Source organism: Nycticebus coucang, chromosome 22 (assembly GCF_027406575.1).
Source record: "Nycticebus coucang isolate mNycCou1 chromosome 22, mNycCou1.pri, whole genome shotgun sequence".
NCBI lineage: Eukaryota > Metazoa > Chordata > Mammalia > Primates > Lorisidae > Nycticebus > Nycticebus coucang.
The window spans coordinates 25,825,112-25,847,497 of NC_069801.1; the positions used below are offsets into that span (position 1 = coordinate 25,825,112).

A 22,386-nucleotide genomic window follows, 5' to 3' on the forward strand; every position below is an offset into this window, starting at 1 on the left:
ATGGTTTTGCTTTCTGAGGTTTTTCAATTACTCATGGTCAACTATGGTCCAAAAATGTTACATGAAAAATTCCCAAAATAAATAATTCATAAATTTTAAATTGTGTGCTGTTCTAAGTAGCATGACAAAATCTTGAGCCATCCGTTTCATGATGTGAATCATCATCTCTTTGTCCAGCATATCCTACACTGTATACGCTACCTGCCGTTAATCACTTAGTAGCTGTCTCAGTTGTCACAGCAACTGGCCTTATCATATGCTTATATTCAAGGTAAGTAGTAGCCTAACTCATCAATTACATAGGCATTTTGTCTTCTTACATCATCACAAGAAGGGTGAGTACAGTACAATATGATACTTTGAGAGAGACTAGAGTCACACAACTTTTTTTTTTTTTGTAGAGACAGAGTCTCACTTTATGGCCCACGGTAGAGTGCCGTGGCGTCACACAGCTCAGCAACCTCCAACTCCTGGGCTTAGGTGATTCTCTTGCCTCAGCCTCCCAAGTAGCTGAGGCGCCCGCCACAACACCCAGCTATTTTTTTGTTGCAGTTTGGCTGGGGCTGGGTTTGAACCCGCCACCCTCAGTATATGGGGCTGATGCCGGCGCCCTACCCACTGAACCACAGGCACCGCCCAGAGTCACACAACTTTTCTTACAGTATACTGTTATATTTTATTAACAATTGTTAATCTTTTACTGTACTGACTTTTTTGAGACAGTCTCAAGCTGTTGCCCTGGATAGAGTACTGTGGCGTCACAGCTCATAGCAACCTCAAACTCTTTGGCTTGAGCAATTCTTTTGCCTCAGCCTCCCAAGTAGCGGGGACCACAGGTGCCCACCACAACACCTGGCTTTTTTTTGGCTGTAGTTGTTGTTTGGCAGGCCTGGGCTGTATTCGAACCCTCCAGCTCTACTCTATGTGGCTGATACCCTAGGCGCTGAGCTACAGGCACCAAGCCACTGTGCCTAATTTATAAATCAAACTTTACCTGGCCAAGTGCGCTGGCTCACACCTGTAATCCTAGCAGTCTGAGAGCCTGAGGCAGGTGGATGGCTTGAGCTCAGGAGTTTGAGACCAGACTGAGCAAAGCAAGACCCTGTCTCCAAAAAATAGCCAGGCGTTGTGGTGGGTGCCTATAGTCCCAGCTACTCAGGAGGCTCAGGCAAGAGGATCACTTGAGCCCAAGAGTTTGAGAGTTTTGAGGTTGCTGTGAGCTACGACACCACGGCACTCGAACTGAGAGCAACGAAGTAAAACTCTCACAAAATTGTGGCGGGCGCCTGTAGTCCCAGCTACTCGGGAGGCTGAGCCAAGAGAATCGCTTAAGCCCAGGAGTTGGAGGTTGCTGTGAGCTGTGTGAGGCCACGGCACTCTACCGAGGGCCATAAAGCGAGACTCTGTCTCTACAAAAAAAAAAAAAAACTCTCACAAAAAAAAAGGCTTGGCAACCAGAGCACAGTGGTTAGAGCACCAGCCACGTACACTAAGGGTGGCAGGTTCAAACCAGCCCAGGCCAGCTAAACACCTGCAACAAAAAAATAGTCACGTGTTGTGGCAGGCGCCTATAGTCCTAGCTACTTGAGAGGCTGAGCCAAGAGAATTGCTTAAGCTCAAGAGTCTGAGGTTACTGTGAGCTGTGATGCCATAGCACTCTACCAAGGGCGACATAGTGAGACTGTCTAAAAAAAAAAAAAAAAACTTTACCACAGGTATGAATGTGTAGGAAAAACATAGGATATACAGAGTTTGGTACTAGCTGATGTTTCAGGCATACACAGGAGTTTCAAAGCATATCCCTGGAGGATAAAGGTGGGACTACTAAACTTGCAGTTCCCCAAACAGGGTAAATAACCAGGTGTTCTCTGCACCGATATACCTGCAGGTCTCTCCATCTGGACTGTCTTTCTTCCTCCTAGTTAACACACCCTCCTTTTTCAGGTCTCAGCTAAAGCATCCTGTTCTCCAAGGAACATTTGGATTACCTAAAGTCACCTTACTAAGAGAGAGGCATCTCCTCTGAGCTGCCACTTATCTCAATGGGTTCTGATTGCCCATTCACTGCTGATCTCTGTCATGTCTGGCTGGTCACCATGGCAGCTCCTGTGCTCAATGCTGGGTGAATAAATGAATAAACTAGAGTTTTGTATTTTGGATAGAGAAGCAATTCACTCTCTCAAAGCACAAAATCTCCCTCAGGACCTCCTCTAGCCACTATCTTCATCTGAAGACAGGGAACAGATAACATCTGTGCAGGCACAGCCCTCAGGGAGGCTGCGTGTAGGGAGGTTGTTTCAGGAAGGCAAATTTCAGTTTAATGTAAGGAGGTACCTTTCTTTCCGGGCAAAACTGGGATGCCTAGAGAATAATGAGCTCTCAGTGGAGATGTGCAAGTGGGGATGCCCACCTGGAGGGATGGCCAACAGGAAAGGCCTAGCAGTCTTCAAGGCTCCTGGAAGGCACCACTCCCCTCCCCACCCGCATTCATGGAATCTTGCAGGAGACAGTCTAGGGGGAGGGTGAGAGGCCCCTTACCTCTCCAAGGGCCAATGCAGCCGTTTCCAGCCAGGGTAAGCGACCTTGGCCTCTGTGCCGCGGCCTGTCATGCTGGCCTGTTTTGCAGCCTGGGCAGAGCAGTGTCCAGGACGAAGCCCCAGGCTACAGGGCAAGCCCCCGCCAGCACAGCTCGCAGCAGCTCCTCATCTTCCGCACACTGCCGCTTTTGGGGACCGGTCGCAGGCTGGCTGGCGCGTAACAGAACCTGTGGACAGGGACTCAGCTCCAAAAGTGTGCCCACCCAGCCTCGGAGGCCCATAGGTCAGGTCTACACACAGGAGCCGGCCTAGAGCTGGCAGAGGCGAGCAGGAGCACAAGGACCAGAGGGGTAGAACTCTCCAGGCTTTGGGCCAGTCAGCGTGTGCTGTGGCCAGAGTTGGGAGAGATCCTATGAATAGACCGGGGATAGGTCCTGGGTTAACAAAAAAGAACTAAGCTTTAAGGGGCCCAGAGCCCCCAGCGCAGGGCCAGAGAAAGGTGAGATCACAAAATGCAGGAGGGGCGGGGCCCGGGTGAGAGAAGGCTGGATTGAGGGGAGGGGGCAGGGCACGGATAGGGTAGGAACTGAAGCCTCAACCAGGCAGCCAACTGGCGGAGCTAGGGCTGAAAAGGCCCTAGAAGGACGCAGCGGGGCCCCGGGGAGGGGTCCGGGAGGAGTCTGGGAGGGGCGGGGCTCACGGCTCAGCTGGGAGCCTGGTGGTAGTTGAGCACAGGGAAGCGGCCTCCCTTGCGGAAGCCGGCGCCCAGCGCCAGGGCCGCGTGGTCCACCGCGCTAGGCACGATCAATGCCCAAGGGTAACTGGGGAACAAGCTGAAGACCTCGTTCACCTGACTCAGCCGCCACGACCGCTGCGTCGGTCTGAGGCGCCGGGAGGGGCGAGGCCAAGTTTAGAGTACACAGTGAGTGCCCTGTTCCGACTGGCCCTGCGTTTGCACATCCCCGGGCCGCATGACCGCGCCCACCTCACGAGCTACTCACTTGTAACAGCGTTCGGGAGGGAGGAAATGGCAGGCGTCTCCTAATCTCAGGCCCCTGGGACCGTAGAAGAACGGAAAGGACTTGACCGATTCCAGGGAGGACAGCGCCTGGGGAAGGCAGCCAGGGGTTCCAGTGAAGGTCAGAATAGTCACCCGTGCCCTTTCCAGCCCCTCGGCTCCACAGCCTCTCCGCATACCCCAGACCACCTGCAACCCCCTGTCATTTCGTGCCCTGGGATACTGGATGCAGAGCTCCTTTTCACAGTAGCGCTACCCTCCATAAGAGATAGGCATAACTTAGGGGTTCGGTACACTCTTCAGCATATACCTAGATGGATCCGGCAATCGATCCGGCGTCGCTTCCACGCCCTCTTATTTCCAGCTCCAACATCCGCAGGTCCTTACAGTGCAGCGTGATGGTGCCGGAGTCACTCGCAGCCCTAGGGATGGACGGGCCCAGGCCCAGTACCCCCTCGCCCCGCTAATCGGGGGAAGAGAAATGAGTTTCATGGACCAGAAGCTAGGCAGGAGAGCTAGCTCCTGCGCTCGCCCTTCCCCCGTCCCCAGCGAGTGGCGCACTTCCCTACTCCGGGGACGGCCCCGACAGGTCTAACCGCTTCTCGACAGAGTCCACACTACGCAAGAGCAGCAGCCACAGGTCTGGAGTGGACTGGGACCCTAAACAGCAACAGGTGGTGTCCGGCGACGCATAGCGTGCCGCGCAGCGGGGCTACCTCCGGGCCTCGCAGGAGCTGTGCCTGGGCTCGGCCAGTACGGATCAGCTCCGAGAACTCCATCCTGCCAGTAGGGGTCTTGGTGCACAGCAGAGGACTCCAGGAGCGTGGGGCCGAGCCGGCGGGCTCCGAAGGACACAAGAACTGGCTGGGCAGCTGGCGACACCGGCAGGACAGCTGTTAAGGAGGCCCCTCAGAGGAAAGGATCTCAGAGTTTCACCGGAATTCTCACTTCATTATGCCAGTATCTCTTAGCGAAGTCCTTGGCCAGACCCTATTATAAGGAAACCTCAATTTCATCATCTGTGAAATGGGGAGATTAATCTTGCCTAAAGCTCTTAACTTTGTACCTGGGTGGCAGGAGACACTCAGTATGTATGTATATATATATATATTTTAAAGCCCTGAGCACAAGCACTACCGCCGACTAAAAAAACAGAAAACTTACCATCTCTTACCCTGGTGTGGAAGAACTGGAAAGTGTGGGTGTGAAACTGGGAACTGCCTACTTCCTCCCACATAAGATCCTGAGGGGGGGGAAATCCCTTGGTCCACTTTAAATGCAAGCAGCAGGTTTAGGTGGCTCTCCTCCCCCTTCACAGCTCTCCGTTTTCTTTGCTGGCCATTTCTGAGTCCTATCACCAAGAACCCCATCCTCTGTCACTCCATCCTTTGACCAAGTACGTATTGCCCATATTCTGAGCTGTGTTTGGTCTTGGGACTCAGGGGTAACAAGAAGGTGGGATGGAGGAGGAGGGGAGGGCTGTAGCTCAGTGTGTAGGGTGCCAGCCACATATACAGAGGCTGAAACCAGGTCCAGGCCTGCTAAATAACAAAGACAACTGCAACAACACAACAACAAAAATAGTGGGTGGCGCCTGTGGCTCAGTCGGTAAGGCACCAGCCCCATATACTGAGGGTGGCGGGTTCAAACCCGGCCCCGGCCAAACTGCAACCAAAAAATAGCCAGGCGTTGTGGCGGGCACCTGTAGTCCCAGCTACTTGGGAGGCTGAGGCAAGAGAATCACTTAAGCCCAGGAGCTGGAGGTTGCTGTGAGCTGTGTGAGGCCATGGCACTCTACCGAGGGCCATAAAGTCAGGCTCTGTCTCTATAAAAAAAAAAAAAAAAATAGCTAGGTGTTGTGGCAGGCACCTGTAGTTCCAGCTACTTGTGAGGCTGAGGCAAGAGAATCGCTTTACCTCAAGAGAGTTTGAGGTTCCTGTAAGCTTTGACCCCACAGCACTCTACCCAGGGAAACAAAGTGAGACTCTGCCTCAAAAGAAAAGAAGAAAAAGAAGAAGTTCTATGTGGCTTGGCTTGAGGCCAGCCATATAGACTGAAGTTAGCGGGTTCGAACCTGGCCCAAGCCAGCTAACCAACAATGACAACTGCAACAAAAAAATAGCCGGGCAGGCGGCGCCTGTGGCTCAGTGAGTAGGGCGCTGGCCCCAAATACCGAGGGTGGCAGGTTCAAACCCAGCCCCAGACAAACTGCAACAAAAAAATAGCCGGGCGTTATGGTGGGCGCCTGTAGTCCCAGCTACTCGGGAGGCTGAGGCAGGAGAATCGCCTAAGCCCAGGAGTTGGAGGTTGCTGTGAGCTCTGTGACGCCACGGCACTCTACCGAGGGCAATAAAGTGAAACTCTGTCTCTACAAAAAAAAAGAAAAAAATAGCTGGGCATTGTGGAGGGCACCTGTAGTCCCAGCCACTTGGGAGGCTGAGGCAAGAGAATCGCTTGAACCCAAGAGTCTGAGGTTGCTATGAGCTGTGACGCCATGGCATTCTACCGAAGGTGACATAGTGAGACTCTGTCTCAAAAATAAAAATAATAATAATAATAAAAAAAACCAAGAAGTTCTATGCAAAGGATTTTCAGTCTGGGGAGAGATACATTTAAGCTGGTAAAATTACAGTAGGAGGAGCGGTCAGTGCCTGTGACTCAGTGAGTAGAGCACTGGCCCATATACCGAGGGTGGCGGGTTCAAACCCGGCCCTGGCCAAACTGCAACAACAACAACAAAATAGCCGGGCGTTGTGGCGGGCACCTGTAGTTCCAGCTATTAGGGAGGCTGATGCAAGAGAATCGCCTAAGCCCAAGAGCTGGAGGTTGCTGTGAGCTGTGACAGCACAGCACTCTACTGAGGGCAACAAAGTGAGACTCTGTCTCTAAAAAAGAAAAAAATTACAGTAGGAGGCTTAACTAATTTACTGGAGGTCTCCATCCATTCTATTAATTTTTTTTTTTTGAGACAGAGTCTCATTTTGTTCCCATTGGTAGAGTGCCGTGGCATCATAGCTCAACCTCCCTAGTAGCTGGGACTATAGGTGCCAGGCGTAATGCCCAGCTAATTTTTTGAGATGGGGTCTCAGTCTTCCTCAGGCTGGTCTCCAACTCATGCCACCCACCTTGTCCTTCTAGAGTGCTAGGATTACAGGTATGAGCCACTGTGCCTGGCCTCATTTCTTAAACACTGATGCCTACACTGTGCTAGGTGCTGATTACTAAGAAGAATAAGACCAACTCTTTCCTTTAAAAGGCCTTCTGGTGCGGCATCTGTGGCTCAGTGAGTAGGCGCCGGCACCATATACCCAGGGTGGTGGGTTCAAACCCGGCCCTGGCCAAACTGCAAACAAAAAAATAGCCAGGCGTAGCAGGCGCCTGTAGTCCCAGCTATTCTGGAGGTTGAGGCAAGAGAATCGCCCAAGCCCAGGAATTGGAGGTTGCTGTGAGCTGTGTGATGCCATGGCCCTTTACTGAGGGCGATACAGTGAAACTCTGTTTCTACCAAAAAAAAAAAAAGAATAAAATCATACGTGTGGGCCCCCCATAATATAAACATAGAATTGGAAATGCTCTATGAAAGAAATCAGACATGAAAGAATACAAATTTTTGTAAAATTCCAGAGCAGCAGCAGCAGCCAGGATGAGAATTTGGTAGAAAAATAAATTATTAGGCCCTATCCTATACAGCCAATCAGAACTCTAGGGGCAGGGCCCAGCAATCTTAGCAAGCTTTCTAGGTGATCCTGATCCATGCTAAAATTTGAGAACCACTGGAAAATATACAATTAGGCAAAAGTAATTTATGCTACCATAGAATGAGGGAATAGTAACAGGCCTTAGGAAAGTAGTGACAGTCCAGGAACAGCAAGAGGCTTCCTGAGAGCTGATAAAACTGACTTGATCTGGGTTTTGGTTACATAGGTGTATTCGGTTTAGGAGAATTCATCAAGCTGCACATTTATGATAAGTGGATTTTTCTGTGTGTGTTATATTTCAATACAAAGTTTAAAAAAGGCAACTGCTCGGGTGGTGCCTGTGGCTCCACAGTGGGTAGGGTGCCTGCCCCATATACGGAGGGTGGCAGGTTCAAACCCAATCCCAGCCAAACTGCAACAAAAAAAAGTAGCTGGGTGTTGTGGCGGGCGCCTGTAGTCCCAGCTACTCCGGAGGCTGAGGCAAGAGAATCACCCTAGCCCAGGAGCTGGAGGTTGCTGTGAGCTGAAAGTGAGACTCTGTTTCTACAAAAAAAAAAAAAAAAAATAATAGGGAACTGCTCTAGTTAAAGCCTAGGGAGGGCTGGAGAGCGGAAAGAATAGGAACCATCCATACCTCAGCCTTCCTCTGCAGGCAGCCCTTAGAGGGATTTCCTTTGAGTATACCCGGAAGTCCTTAATCTGTCCCAGTAGACTTCAGAGAAGGTCAGTGACTTGCACAAGGTTCTACAGAGCCTGACTCCCAGGCCAGGGCTCTGGACTCCATTCCTTTGCTAAAGGGCTGTGTCCTGAGTAAGATCAGGGAGCAGCTAGTCAGGCTCCTTCCACCTTTCAACTCTCTTAACTTGAAACTTGGGAAGAGGGCCAAGACTCTGGTGTGAATGATGCTTTTCTCATCCTGGAGCAACTTCCTTTCTGGGAACTGGGTGTCTCCTTCTGGGCAAAGACAATAAAATTCATCCAAGAGGCCAGAGGAGCAGGGTTCCTCCTGCCCCCACCCAGATGGGCATCACGTGGCTCCTGGGTTAGTAGTCCAGGAAAATTCCAGCCCTTGCACACTTGGCCTCACACTGCCATCTGCTCACTCACTCTGACACACTAAGCCTCTCTAACTCACCTTGAACATTCAATATTGCATATACCCTAGCACACTCTTTTCACCCTCAGCTTCTGCCACCTTTTTTTTTTTTTTTGAGACAGAGTCTCTCTGTTATCCAGGCTAGAGTGCAGTGGCCTTATCATAGCTCACTGTAACCTCAAACTCCTGGGTTCAAGGGGATCCTCCTACTTCAGCCTCCTGAGTAGCTGGGACTGCAGGTGCCTGCCACTATGCCCAGCTAATTTTTCTATTTTTGTAGAGACAGAGTCTGTCTCTTGCTCAGGCTGTTCTTGAACTCCTGATTTCAAGGAATCCTTCCATCTTGGCCTCCCAGAGTGCTAGGATTACAGGTGTGAGCCACTGTGCCTGACCAGTTTCTGCTACTTGTCTTTGAGCAATATTGCCAGGCTTTCCCTAATCTCAAAGTGGCAGCCTTCCTCTGTCACTCTCCTCAAAACCACCATGTCCCTGGGGCCACTGAAATTCCAGGCGTTGGGAGAAGATGAAGAGGAGGAGGAGAGCCTGGACTCTGTGAAGGCACTGACAGCCAAACTGCAGCTGCAGACTCGAAGGCCATCATATCTGGAGTGGACAGCCCAGGTCCAGAGCCAGGCCTGGCACAGGGCCCAAGCCAAACCTGGGCAAGGGGCACCTGGAGCCATCTGTGGCTTCGATTCAATGGATTCTGCTCTTCAGTGGCTCCGACAGGAGCTGGTGAGTCTGGTGGGGTGGGCAGGCCTTCGTCCCAGTGGTCTTTAGGGCCCAAGATCATGGGTGTGGGGAGGGGATGAGAATGGACTCCACTCTCAGCAACTGCCCACTCCCCTGCCCTGTGCCTGAGAAGCCAGGAGTAGACGTGTCCAGGGTTTCATTCGGGGAGTCTTGCTGAAGAAGTACACCATCATATCTACTGATCTAGTGCTTCTATGGCTCGGGAAACAGCTCTGTCTTTGGGGCGGCCACCATGCCCATGGCCTGCCCTACTCTGGGAATTGCTATGCCCCAAAGATACAGTAAAGTACAAAAGCAGTTCACTGATCATACTGTAGGCAGAATCTGAAGAGGTGAGGGTTGAATAGGTGGTTGTCAACCCAATACTGCAAAGATAAAGATGCCAGGCTCCAACTTGTAGATTCTGCTTTCATTGATCTGTATTTGCTTAATAATGGCTCCTTAGCTCTGTTTGAGAACTACCAGAAGAGCAAAATCTGAAAGATGGGGAGGCATTGAGCTCAGGTGACAGGGCCTTGGAGAGGGCACAGCCAGTGCAAAGGCCCTAGTCAACCTGAGGGGAGGAAGGGCGCAAGGCTGGAAACTAGCCCCTTAGGCTCACGCTCCCTCTCTGCCGCAGCGGGAAATGCAGGCACAGGACCGGCAGCTGGCAGGACAGCTGCTGAGGCTGCGGGCCCAGCTGCATCGGCTGAAGGTGGACCAAGTCTGTCACCTGCACCAGGAGCTGCTGAATGACGCCGAGTTGGAGCTGGAGTTGGAGCCTGGGGGCGGCCTGGCTCTGGCCCCGCCGCTGCGGCACCTGGGCCTCACGCGCATGAACATCAGCGCCCGGCGCTTCACCCTTTGCTAAGGGACACCTGCTCTGCTCCCCTCCAGAGCCACCGCTTTCCCAGCCTGCCTGAGAATAGGGGAGGGAGGGGTACGTGGAGGAGTTGGTGCCCCACATGCTCCAGAGCCTGGCAGGGAAGTGGGGAACACTCAGGTCTCTGAGAACTGAGTCCCAAGAGCACAAAGCCCCACGATCCCGTCGCCCCTACTGCCCTAGCTGGTGAGGGGGAAGGGTAGAAGCTTAGACGCCCAAGTTCTTCAATAAACGCCCTCTCTGCTTCTCAAGAAGGTCTCTGCAGTCGTTTATTCAGGCCCAAGGCTATTGTCTGTTGTCTGTGGCTGGGACCACCTTGAGAGAGGGCCCCGTGTTGGGGTGGAGATGGGCAGATGTCTGCCCACGTTCTCCGCAGCTCCAGCCCTGTCTCTCTGTTTTAGCAAGACCAGAGTCGGGTCAGGCGCAACGGCTTCTGCCTGTAATCCCAGCACTGAAGGAAGGTGAGGCGGAAGTATCACTTGAGGCCAGGAGTTAGAGCCCAGCCTGGGCAATGTGGCAGGATCCCACCTCTAAAAAAAAAAGCCAGAGGTGATGGTGCACACATGTAGTCTCAGCTGCTGGGGAACCTGAGGCAGGAAGATGGTCTGAGCCCAGAGGTTTGAGGCTGCTGAGCTATTGATGATGCGGCTGCACTCAGGCCTGGGCAACAGAGCAAGACCATGTCTCAAAAGAAAAGTGGGAAAAACTTAAAATCCTATCCTAATCATCTCCTTGGGAGGTAACTTAGGTAAATTGGGCTGCTATAAAATACAGAATCTGGTAATCCTGATTTCAAAGCTCCTATTTATTTCTATGAGAGCTCCAGGAGGTTCCTTTACCCCTGAATCTGTTTCCTCTCCTCTACAATAGAGATGCTAATTCTAACTCCACGGGTATCTGGAAAGAGTGAACAGTAAGCACTTAGTAAATGTGAGTGATTATTGTCACCAGCAATCTTAACCCTCTTGTGCTGAACCTGGAGATGGACTGTGAAGCGTTTAGGTTTACAACTCTGGGCTCTGTGTCACTCTGTAGGTTTTTTAGTTTGTTTCTCTCAGCCTTTGTTTCCGTGTTACCCTCTTTGTCTAACTTTCCAACCCGGCTTGGGCTTCCTCTTCCCCCCACCCATTTCCTGCTCCCCCCCCCCCCCACAGCTGAGTACACACAGCATCAGCTTCCACCTCACAAACCCCAACAATGCTCTGTGGGCTCCCCTGCCCCCACTCACTGGCTCAGGCCTTTACACTTTCTTCCCAGTAGGGTCAGGGCCCAGTTTGGGGGCCTAATATAGGCCACCTGCAGTTTCTCACATCACTAGTGACCTGGCCCTTAGCCTATAATGGGTGCCACCCCAGCCTGGCCCCAGGTGAATGGAAATTCCTGGCCAGTCTGCTGCTTGTGATGGTTTTTTTGCCTCCTGCCAATAACAGAAAGTTCTGACAGTCTGCTGGCTGCACCTGGGTGTCTGGGCAGGCATGTTTGTTCTGCCTCCCTCCTGTTGCAGGAGATGGTAATAAGTCCTCCTCCTCTACCAGGGGCTCTGGCTTTGCCTCTACCTAAATTAGAATAGCATCCCTACTCTTCAACCATGATTGGTCGGTATTGTCTTGGTCTGTGTCTAGCAGGGGCTGTTCTGCCTGCCTCCTGAAACAGTGTGTCCAGCATTCTGTCTGTGAGAGGGCTGTTAGCCAACTCACAGCCTGCCCTTGACTATAATAAAGCTATTGTCCTGTGCCCTGAGATGACATTGGTATTGTTCTGTTGGCTGACATCCCACTGTAACATGTGTGGTCTGCTCCCAACATTTTAACAGGAATATTGTTCTGTTCTCTTGCTGTGAGCAATGCAACCTTTGCTGTCAGACTAAAACAAAAGGGTCACTCAGTTCTCTGGCTGTAACAGTGGTGCAACTTGCCTTTTACTATAAGCAGAGTGTGCCCCCTCCTCCTTGGGGTCAAAGGCTGCCCTTGAACCCCTAGCCCAGGTATATATACCCTGAAGGGCAGAAGGGAGGATCCATCAAATATCCTCCCCTGATATTAAGCCTTTGAGTGTCACCCTTAGGGTGGGTAAGGTCTGGTCTGGAGATGTAGGGGACCCTCAGGCTGAGGGGTGGGGGGCTATAGTGGCAGGAAGCTTAGGGTGCTAAATGGCTTGTGGTTGGGCTGCTGGGGCCCCGGTTGGCTGCAGAGCCCTCAGGAGGAGGCAGGAAGTCAGGGTGGGACGTGGGCGCGGGGAAACAGGCGGTGGCTACGACGGTGAGGGGAGCTGAAAGTGTCAGGGCAGCCAGGCTAGGCCAGGAGGACCATGTGAATGAGGCCTGAGGCTCCCAGGCTGGGCAGGTAAGGAGTATTGGGTGCAGGGGTCTAGGGACTGTGGTGGGAAGCCTGATAGCAGAGGGCTGTGACTGTGTACGGGGCCAGGCTCCCTGGGGATGCAGCAGCAGCCCTTCAGGCTGGGACCTCCTCCCTTGCTGGAGGTCAGGTGAGAGAAATGCAGTGCAGCTGGGTCACCTCTTTCCTGCAAAGTGGTGGTTCTTGCCTCTGCCACATTGTCTGCCAATGGCCCCAGCCTCACTGGGGGAATGCTTCTTGGAGATCTGGCACATGGGCTGTAAAGTATTAAAAATGCCTTTAGAGCTGGGCGCGATGGCTCATGCCCGTAATCCAAACACCTTGCAAGGCTGAGGCAGGTGGATTGCTTGAGCTCCGGAGTTCAAGACCAGCCTGTGCAAGAGTGAGATTCCATCTCTACTAAAAATAGAAAAAACTAGCCGGATGTCATGGTGGGCGCTTGTAGTCCCAGTTACTTGGGAGGCTAAGACAAGAGGATCACTTGAGGGCAAGCATTTGAGGTTACTGTGAACTATGCTGATGCCATGGCACTCTACCCAGGGTGACAGAGTGTCTCAAAAAAGGCCTTCAGAAATCACCAAGGCCAATCCCTTGCTCCATGAGGATAAGGCCCAGAAAGGGCCAGGCACTTGATGTCCAGCCTCTCAGCAAGGAAGTGACAGAGCTGGGCCCTGGGAGAGAGAGATGGTCCAGGCTGTGATTCCCCCAGGCTCTCAACTGAGAAGGATAAAGAACAGTCTTGAGTCAGGAATCTTCTGGTTTGTGGGGCAGACCCCAGTAACAAGAATTTCCTGAGAGGCCAGGAGCAGTGGCTCACACCTGTAATCCTAGTACTCTGGGAGGCCAAAGTGCCCGAATTCACAGTTCGAGAACAGCTTGAGCCAGAGTGAGACGCTGTCTCTAAAAAAAATAGCCAGGCATTGTGGTAGGCGCCTGTAGTCCCAGCTACTTGGGAGGCTGAGGCAAGAGAATTGCTTAAGGCCAAGAGTTTGAGGTTGCTGTGAACTATGACACCACAGCACTCTACTGAGGGTAAAAAAGTGAGACTCTGTTTCAAAAAACAAAGAATTTTCTGAGAGAGAAAGAGAGGAGTCACCTATAGCATTCAGATGGACACATGAGAAGGAATTTTAGCCTCAGTGACCAGCAACCCCTGAGAGAGAGAGGAGTCTCCCGATGGCACTGCAGGGATATGTGAGGGGGTGTTTATCATCTGGGATGGAGTCTCCAGGGAGAACAGACATAATCTGATCTGATGCTGGGAAGTTGGAGGTGAAAGAAAATGAGGAGAGAAGGGAAGAGGAAGGGGCAGTTTTTGGCCGGGGCTGGGTTTGAACCTGCCACCTCCAGTATTCGGGGCCAGTGCCCTACTCCTTTGAGCCACAGGCACCGCCCAGGAAGGGCTATTTTTATCCCAGACAGCGGTGCAGTTGGCCCTGGACAAGGAACTGTTGAACTTCCATCTGGAAAGCTGCCCCTGCCAGCTATCACAGCAGGATGTCCTGTCCTTTTCTCTTGTGGCCTCCTGCTTCAGCCTTGTTGCCCCAGACCCTAGGGAGGAGGCCCAGGAAGGGATAGTCAGCTGCTTACTCCCTTGCTTTTTTTTTTATCTCTGAGCCTTTAGTTTTGGGGGGAGTCCCAACCTCAGCCAGACTTTCCCGTTTCTCCCTGCTTCATTGGAGTTTTTGGTGACACACATTTTCTGCCTAGTCAGCGTATCCCAGCCCTTCTCTTGTCTCCAGCTCCAAGGCCTGTGGCCTCTGTAGGGGCTGGGAACATATTGGCTCTCCTGTGCTCTAAGGGGGACTCCTCTACCTCTGAATAGACAGAGCTGCTCCTTCTACCCAGCTCTACACTGATAGATGAATCGGACATGGTCCCTCACCCTTGGGGCCCAGGAGCAGAGGCTCTTCTCAAAGGGAGAATGGGCCAAGTAGACGGGTCAGAAAACAGGCTGAAAGTTCAGAGAAGAGGAGAAGGTTCCACAGGAGATTCTGGAAAGCTTTCCAGAAGAGTAAAAGCAGTTCTGAGAAGGTACAAATGCCCATTTTGGAGAGTGCCTAGGACATGAAGCCAAGGTCATTATCCCTCGGTTCTGTCCTTGGGTACCATGAAGGCAGAGACCTCAGAGCAAGACCAAAGGCAAGAGAGAAGAGAGCCCATGGGTTTCGTGTGGGGCAAAGAAGATGCGTTTGAGTCAGGCAGACTTGTGTACAGTTCTGGTTCTGCCATTTCCTTGAGCGAGTGGCTTCACCTCTCTGAACTTTAGTTTACTTATCCATAAAGAGGCAATAATAAATCTCTCCCTTACACAATGCTTGTGGGGAATCGAAGAGGAAATAATAACAATGATGTGTCCTGGATAGCACCCGATACATAGTAGGTGCTTAAGGGAGGTCAGGTACTCCCTTCTGCAAATCATATACCAAAGGAAGGTCCATCCACACTGAGATTTACACCCTCTCAGCATTTTAGCAGGCTGGTGAACCATCCATTCCCTTACACTTATAATGTGGCTTTGCAAATGAGTTTGCTTCCTGTATATGGTGGGTGTGAGAACTCCAGCAGGCTGATTTCTGAGCTTAGCCACTGGGTCCACTTTAGAAGAATGCTATGGCATCATAGCTCACAGCAACCTTAGACTCTTGCCTCAGCCTCCTGAATAGCAGGGCCTACAGGTACCCGTCACAACACCCGGTTTGTTTTTCTATTTTTAGTAGAGATGGGGTCTCCCTCTTGCTCAAGCTGGTCTTGAACTCCTGAGCTCAGGCAATCCTCCCACCTCGGCCTCCCAGAGTGCTAGGATTACAGGCGTGAGCCACTGTGCCTGGCGAGGGCTGTGCTGTTGTTACTCCTCAAAAGATTGTGTCTCTTGGCAGGGTTGTTATTTTGGTAATGGCTTTTGTTGTTTTTGTTTACCAATTACAAAATTAGCACATGGCTGTTTTTAAAAATTCAAACAGTACAGAGATATATAGAGAAATACAAGAAATGCAGCCAATCCCTCTTCTGGGATGTGCTCTGTGAGAACAATTTGCCATGCAACCTTCCAGATTTTCCTACGTATGGCTGCTGAAAAACGTGGCAGCTCAGAGTCTAGTCTCCGCAGGCAGGCAGACCAGGGTTCGATTCACAACTCCACTGCTCATTTGCTTGTTATGAGGCCCTCAGATAAATGACTCTACCCAGTTGGGCATCAGTTTTTGCATCTGTAAAATGGGAACAATAATAGTACTTACTTCATAGGATTATTATGAGAATTATGTGAAATAATGCCAATAAAGGCTTAGCACAGAAACTGGATTAAAAGAATACCCTATATGTACATATTTAAATGCAAATAGGCACAGGCACGTCTTTCCATGTCAGTGCATGGAGCTCTACTTCATCCTTTTAATGGTTTTAGCTAAACATTAGCTTGGTAAATGGGTAGTGGTGGTGTTTTTGAAATGCTACTTCCTGGCAAGTACTGCTATCTTGTGTTGCCATGTTGTTGGCAGTCACAGATACAATTGATCCGCAAGCTGAAACGGGCCTTACAGCCTCCTGTAAAATGAAGCGACCACCGGAGGGGGACCCACCTCTGTCACAGAGGGCAGGACTTTGTGTATGGGACTCTTTCTGTTTGCTCACTTCTGTCCTCAGCACTAGGTCGGACCCTGGCATGTGGAAAGTATCCATTATATTTTTGTTAATAGGCTGTCTCTGGGCGGTGCCTGTGGCTCAGTCGGTAAGGCGCCAGCCCCATATACCAAGGGTGGCGGGTTCAAACCTGGCCACGGCTGAACTGCAACCGAAAGAAAAAAAAATAGCCGGGTGTTGTGGCGGGCGCCTGTAGTCCCAGCTACTCGGGAGGCTGAGGCAAGAGAATCGCTTAAGCCCAGCAGTTGGAGGTTGCTGTGAGCTGTGTAACACCACAGCACTCTACTGAGGGCCATAAAGTGAGACTCTGTCTCTACAAAAAAAAAAAAAATAGGCTGGCTCTTCTAACCCAGCTATAGAGGGCTTAGCCCAAAGTTTTCTCCTACAGCACAGCATTTCCCAAAATATGGCCTGTATACTTTTGATGTGTGTGAGTGATTTTAGGGGATACTGGATGAACATTCACAAATGTTAATTAATGTGTTTATTTTAATGTGCGCTGATGTGGCTCGGCACCTGTAGCTCAAGCTGCTAGGGTGCCAGCCACATACACTGGAGGTGGTGGCTTCGAGCCCAGCCCGGGCCTGCCAAATAGCAATGACAACTACAGACAAAAAATAGCTGGGTGTTGTGGCGGGCACCTGTAGTCCCAGCTACTTGGGAGGCTGAGGAGGAGAATCGCTTAAGCCCAAAAGAGTTTGAGGTTGCTGTGAGCTGTGATGCCACAGCACTCTACTGAGGGTGACATAGTGAGACTCTGCCTCAAAAATAATAATAATAATAATAATGATAATGATAATACTGTGTGCTGATGTGTATGTAACTTCTAGATGTGGCTGGTGATACTGATATTCCATTTATGGTAATGAAGTTTCCATTTTAGATAAATGTTATCAAAAGTGAAAATGTAGTTGTCTGTGTAAGTACCAAAAATCACAGAGGACCGCTCTGGGAGGCTGAGGCAGGAGGATCCCTTGAGGTGAGGAATTTGAAACCAGACTGAGCAAAGCGAGACCCTATCTCTACTAAAAATAGAAAGAGTAGCCAGGTGTGGTGATGGGTACCTTTAGTCCCAGCTAGTCGGGAGACTGAGGCAAGAGGGTCTCTTGAACCCAGGAGTTCGAGGTTGCTGGGACTATGCTGAGGCCATGGCACTCTAGCCTAGAGTAATAGAGTGAGACTCTGTCTCAAAAAAAAAAAAAATTAATCACTGAGGAAAATGAGAATGATAGATCATTTTAGTCTAGAAGATGTTTTATGGCTGGTGTGATGAAATGCCCATGCTGGCCTCAAGTAACAATTATCTTGTTTATTTAGTCCTTACTATCCACCAACCACCATGTTAAGTATTTTATTATATGGGCTCATTTATATACCACATATAACGCTCACAATAGTTCAAGATGCAGGTCCTATTTTCATTTTCATTTTATAGATGAAGGAATTGACTGATGGAGTTCAAAGAGGTTTCTTAACCTACCCAAAAGCCCTCTGCCAGGGAGTGACTGGGAGACTGTGCCATTGAATTTGGGTCACTATGACATGGACATGGTGAGCTGAGCCTCTATAACCTGTAGACTTCTAGAAATTTTCATAAATCAGGCTGGGCCTGGTGGCTCATGCCTATAATTCTAGCATTCTAGGAGGCCGGAGTGAGTGGATTGCTTGAACTCAGGAATTTGAGACTAGGCCAAGCAAGAGCAAAACCTGTCTCTACTAAAAAAAAGTAGAAAAAATAGCTGGGCACTGTGACAGATGCCTGTAGTCCCAGCTACTTGGGAGGCAGGAGGATTGCTTGAGCCCAAGAATTTGAGGTGGCTGTGGGCTATTATGACACCACAGCATTCAACCCCAGGGCAACAAAGTGAGACTCCATTTCAAAACAAACATACAAAAACTTTCATAAAGCACTGTAGATTGCCAAGTTGTATGGCTCCACTCTGACAAAATTCCCATAATGCAAAGTGCACACAGAGGTACCCAAGGGAGAGACTCAGTGAAAGGAATTATTAGAGACATGTAAATTACTGGATAGGGGACATCTACTGAACTACCAATTAGAATAATTGCTTCTTGGAAGGCGTTATTGCTTCTATAATCATAGCCCTCTGGGAGGCTGAGGCCAATGGACTGCTTGAGCTCAGGAGTTCAAGACCAGCCTGAGCAAGAGTGAGACCCCATCTCTACTAAAAATAGAAAAACTAGCCAGATGTTGTGGTGGGCGCCTGTAGCCCCAGGTACTTGAGAGGCTGAGGCAAGAGGATCACCTGAGCCCAAGATATGGATAAGGCCATGGTATTCTACCCAGGGGGATGGAGTGAGACTCTGTCTCAAAAAGAAAAGACAGGCTTGGGCAGCACCTGTGGCTCAAGGAATAGGGCCCCAGCCCCATATACTGGGGTGGCGGGTTCAAGCCTGGCCCGGCCCTGGTCAAAACTGCAAAAAAAAAGAAAGAAAGAAAAGAACAGACTTTGGCACTCGTAGCACAGCGGTGATGGCACTGGCCACATGCACTGAGGGTGGCAGGTTCGGACCTGGCTCAGGCCAGCTAAACAACAATGACAACTGCAACAAAAAAAATAGCTGGGTGTTGGGGCAGGCGCCTGTAGTCCCAACTACTTGGGAGGCTAAGGCAAGAGAATTACTTAAGCCCAGGAGTTTGAGGTTGCTGTGAGCTATGACACCACGGCACTCTACCTAGGGTGACATAGTGAGACTCTATCTCAAAAAAAAAAAAAGAAAAGAAAGAAAGAAAAGAAAAGAACAATTGCTTCATAGCTCTTACTTACAAAAATGATTAGCAGAATCAGTTCTATGTTCAAGCCACTCCCAGTTTGTGAAAATAAATCCGTCTTGGGCAGCGCCTGTGGCTCAGTGAGTAGGGCGCAGGCCCCATATGCCAAGGGTGGCAGGTTCGAGCCCAGTCCCGGCCAAACTGCAACAAAAAAATAGCCGGGCGTTGTGGCGGGCGCCTGTAGTCCCAGTTGCTCGGGAGGCTGAGGCAAGAGAATCGTGTAAGCCCAAGAGTTAGAGGTTGCTGTGAGCTGTGTGACATCATGGCACTCTACCAGAGGGCGGTACAGTGAGACTCTGTCTCTACAAAAAAAAAAAAGAAAGAAAAAGAAAAGAAATCCGTCTTGTTTCCATATATAAGAAGGCTTCTTTTTGTTCCTGTGGCAAGTGGCCACAGAGTTCATTCCAACGTGGTATTATATCAAAAAGGAACACTTAAAAAAGGACCCACCAGGGCGGTGCCTGTGGCTCAAGGAGTAGGGCGCCGGTCCCATATGCCAGAGGTGGCGGGTTCAAACCCAGCCCCAGCCAAAAATAAATAAATAAATAAAATAAATAAAAAATAAAAAAGGACCCACCAGAGGGCAGCACCTGTGGTTCAAAGGAGTAGGGAGCCGGCCCCATATGCCGGAGGTGGCAGGTTCAAACCCAGCCCTGGCCAAAAACTGCAAAAAAAAAAGGACCCACTGGGATGCATCCCTAATTTACCCATTATAAATTATTTAGCCTACCTGCCAAACCTGATTCTTATGATTCCATTTTTCTTTTCCTTCTTTTTCTTCTTCTTCTTTTTTTTTTTTTGTAGAGACAGAGTTTCACTTTATCGCCCTCAATAGAGTGCTGTGGTGTCACACAGCTCACAGCAACCTCCAACTCCTGGGCCTAGGAGATTCTCCTGCCTCAGCCTCCTGAGTAGCTGGGACTACAGGCCCCCGCTGCAACGCCTGGCTATTTTTTTGTTGCAGTTTGGCCGGGGCCGGGTTTGAACCCGCCACCCTCGGTATATGGGGCCGGTGCCCTGCTCACTGAGCCACAGGCGCCGCCCTCTTTTTCTTTTTTTTGAAACAGAGTTTCACTTTGTCACCCCAGTTAGAGTGAAGTCGTCAACATAGCTCACTACAACCTCAAATCTTTGGTCTCAAGCAATCCTCCTGCCTCAGCCTCCCACAGGGCTAGGATTACAGGTGAAAGCCAGCACACCTGGCTCTGATTCTTGAATATCATGCTGAGGGTTCTGTGTGGACATAGCTAAAGTCCACATCTTCATTGAACATAGACAGCTTTGCCAAACAACCAAATCTTGCCCAGAAGCAAAAGTCAAGAAAATGTTTTAAAGAATTTTGACCAGAATTTGCCACAAAGTGGCCAAAAACACAACAATGGTATGCAGTAGAATAGTCTGCCTTTTCTTTTCTTTTCTTTTTTTTTTTTTTTTGTAGAGACAGAGTCTCACTTTATCACCCTCGGTAGAGTGCCATGGCATCACACAGCTCACAGCAACCTCCAACTCCTGGGCTTAAGCGATTCTCTTGCCTCAGCCTCCCGAGTAGCTGGGACTACAGGCGCCCGCCACAACGCCCAGCTTTTTTTTTTTTTTTTTTTGGTTTTTGCAGTTCAGCCGGGGCCGGGTTTGAACCCGCCACCCTTGGTATATGGGGCCGGCGCCCTACCGACTGAGCCACAGGCGCCGCCCTCTTTTCTTTTTTTTTGAGACAGAGTCTCACAGTGTTGCCCTGAGTAGAGGCTTGGCAAGAAGATCCAGGAGGCTGAGGCAAGAAGATCCCCTGAGCCCAATAGTTTGAGATTGCTGTGAGCGATGATGTGACAGTACTCTACTGGGGTGACAAAGTGAGACTTTGTCTCAAAAAAATAAATAAAAATAAGGCTCAGCACCCTGTGGTTCAAGTGGCTAAGGCACCAGCCACATATACCTGAGCTGGCAGGTTCAAATCCAGCCCAGGCCCGCCAAACAACAATGACGGCTGCAACCAAACAATAGCCGGGTGTTGTGGTGGGCGCCTGTAGTCCCAGCTACTTGGGAGATGGACGCAGGAGAATCGCTTGAGCCCAGGAGCTGGAGGTTGCTGTGAGCTGTGATGCTATGGCACTCTACCCAGGGAGACAGCTTGAGGCTCTGTCTCAAAAAATAAATAAATAAAAATAAAAATAAAACAAAAAATAAGTTAACAGGTCTAATGTTGGAGGAGGGAAAGTGTTACTTATTTTTTTTCTTTTAGAGACAGAGTCTCACTTTGTTGCCCTTGGCAGAGTGCTGTGGCATCACAGCAACCTCTAGCTCTTGGGCTCAGGCAATTCTCCTGTCTCAGCCTCCCGAGTAGCTGGGACTACAGGTGCCCACCACAACACCCAGCCACCCTTTGTTGCAGTTTGGCTGGGGCCAGGCTCGAACCTGTCACCCTCGGTATATAGGGCCGGTGCCCTACTCACTGAGCCACAGGCACCACCCAAAAATGTTACTTTTTGTTTTTTTTTTGTAGAGACAGAGTCTCACTTTATGGCCCTCGGTAGAGTGCCGTGGCCTCACCCAGCTCACAGCAACCTCCAACTCCTGGGCTTAAGCGATTCTCTTGCCTCAGCCTCCCGAGTAGCTGGGACTATAGGCACCCGCCACAATACCCGGCTATTTTTTGGTTGCAATTTGGCCGGGGCTGGGTTTGAACCTGCCACCCTCGGTATATGGGGCTGGCGCCCTACCGACTGAGCCACAGGCGCCGCCCCAACAATGTTACTTTTTTAAAAAAATTGTTGAGGGTGGCGCCTGTGGCTCAGTGAGTAGGGCGCTGGCCCCATATGCCGAGGGTGGCGGGTTCAAACCCAGCCCCGGCCTAACTGCAACAACAAAAAAAAATAGCCGGGCGTTGTGGCGGGCGCCTGTAGTCCCAGCTGCTCGGGAGGCTGAGGCAAGAGAATCGCGTAAGCCCAAGAGTTAGAGGTTGCTGTGAGCCGTGTGACGTCATGGCACTCTACCCGAGGGCGGTACAGTGAGACTCTGTCTCTACAAAAAAAAAAAAAAATTGTTGAAAGAGACAAAACACTTGCAAGGGAACAAAACACATTCTAGTCCTGGCCAGGGGAGATAATATCTGTGGAGGTGATTAAAGTGAGTCCATTGAGGCATGGTAGACTGTAATCCCAGCACTTTGGGAGGCCAAGATGCGAGAATCACTTGAGGCCTGGAATTTGAGACCAGTCTGGGCAAAATACAGAGACCCCCTTCTCCACACAAAATTTTTAAAACTTAACCAGACAGCCGGGCGTTGTGGTGGACGCCTAGAATCTCAGCTATTTGGGAGGCTGAGGCATGAGAATTGCTTGAACCCAAGAGTTTGAGGTTGCTATGAGCTATGACGCCAGGGCAATCTACTGAGGGTGACAAAGTGAGACTCTCTCTCAAAAAAAAAAAAACAACTTAGTCAGGTGTGGTGGTATGCACCTATAGTCCTTGATACTTGTACTTTGTAGGCTGAGGTAGGAGGACTGCCTGAGCCAAGGAGTTCGGGGATGCAGTGAGCTATGATCACATCACTGTACTCCAGCTCCGGCGACAGAACAAGAGCCCGACCCTCAAACCTGTCTCAGGGGGGAAAAATAGTGAGGGAGTCTTGGCTGATG

The 22,386-nt window shown here is 50.4% G+C and overlaps 2 protein-coding genes across 2 annotated transcripts in view; both read left to right on the forward strand.

Moving 5' to 3' along the window:
- Positions 1-7,561: 7,561 nt before the first annotated feature.
- On the forward strand, positions 7,562-10,205 carry FAM167B (family with sequence similarity 167 member B). Its single transcript, XM_053575587.1, has 2 exons — positions 7,562-9,084; positions 9,722-10,205. Exons 1-2 carry the CDS (start codon positions 8,833-8,835, stop codon positions 9,950-9,952), a joined length of 483 nt encoding a protein of 160 aa, XP_053431562.1. The 5' UTR covers positions 7,562-8,832; the 3' UTR covers positions 9,953-10,205.
- A 1,969-nt stretch (positions 10,206-12,174) lies between these two features.
- LCK (LCK proto-oncogene, Src family tyrosine kinase) overlaps positions 12,175-22,386 on the forward strand; it is a 30,432-nt gene continuing 20,220 nt past the window's right edge. Inside the window, exon 1 of the mRNA XM_053575570.1 lies at positions 12,175-12,306. The gene's annotated coding sequence lies outside the window, so the exon portion shown is untranslated. The remainder of the gene's footprint in view (positions 12,307-22,386) is intronic.

Bases quoted from the DNA above. Each gene is read 5' to 3' on its own strand.
- FAM167B (XM_053575587.1), top strand. From the start codon at position 8,833: ATGTCCCTGGGGCCACTGAAATTCCAGGCGTTGGGAGAAGATGAAGAG. The intron at 9,085-9,721 runs GTGAGTCTGGTG...TCTCTGCCGCAG, and splicing joins AGTGGCTCCGACAGGAGCTG to CGGGAAATGCAGGCACAGGA.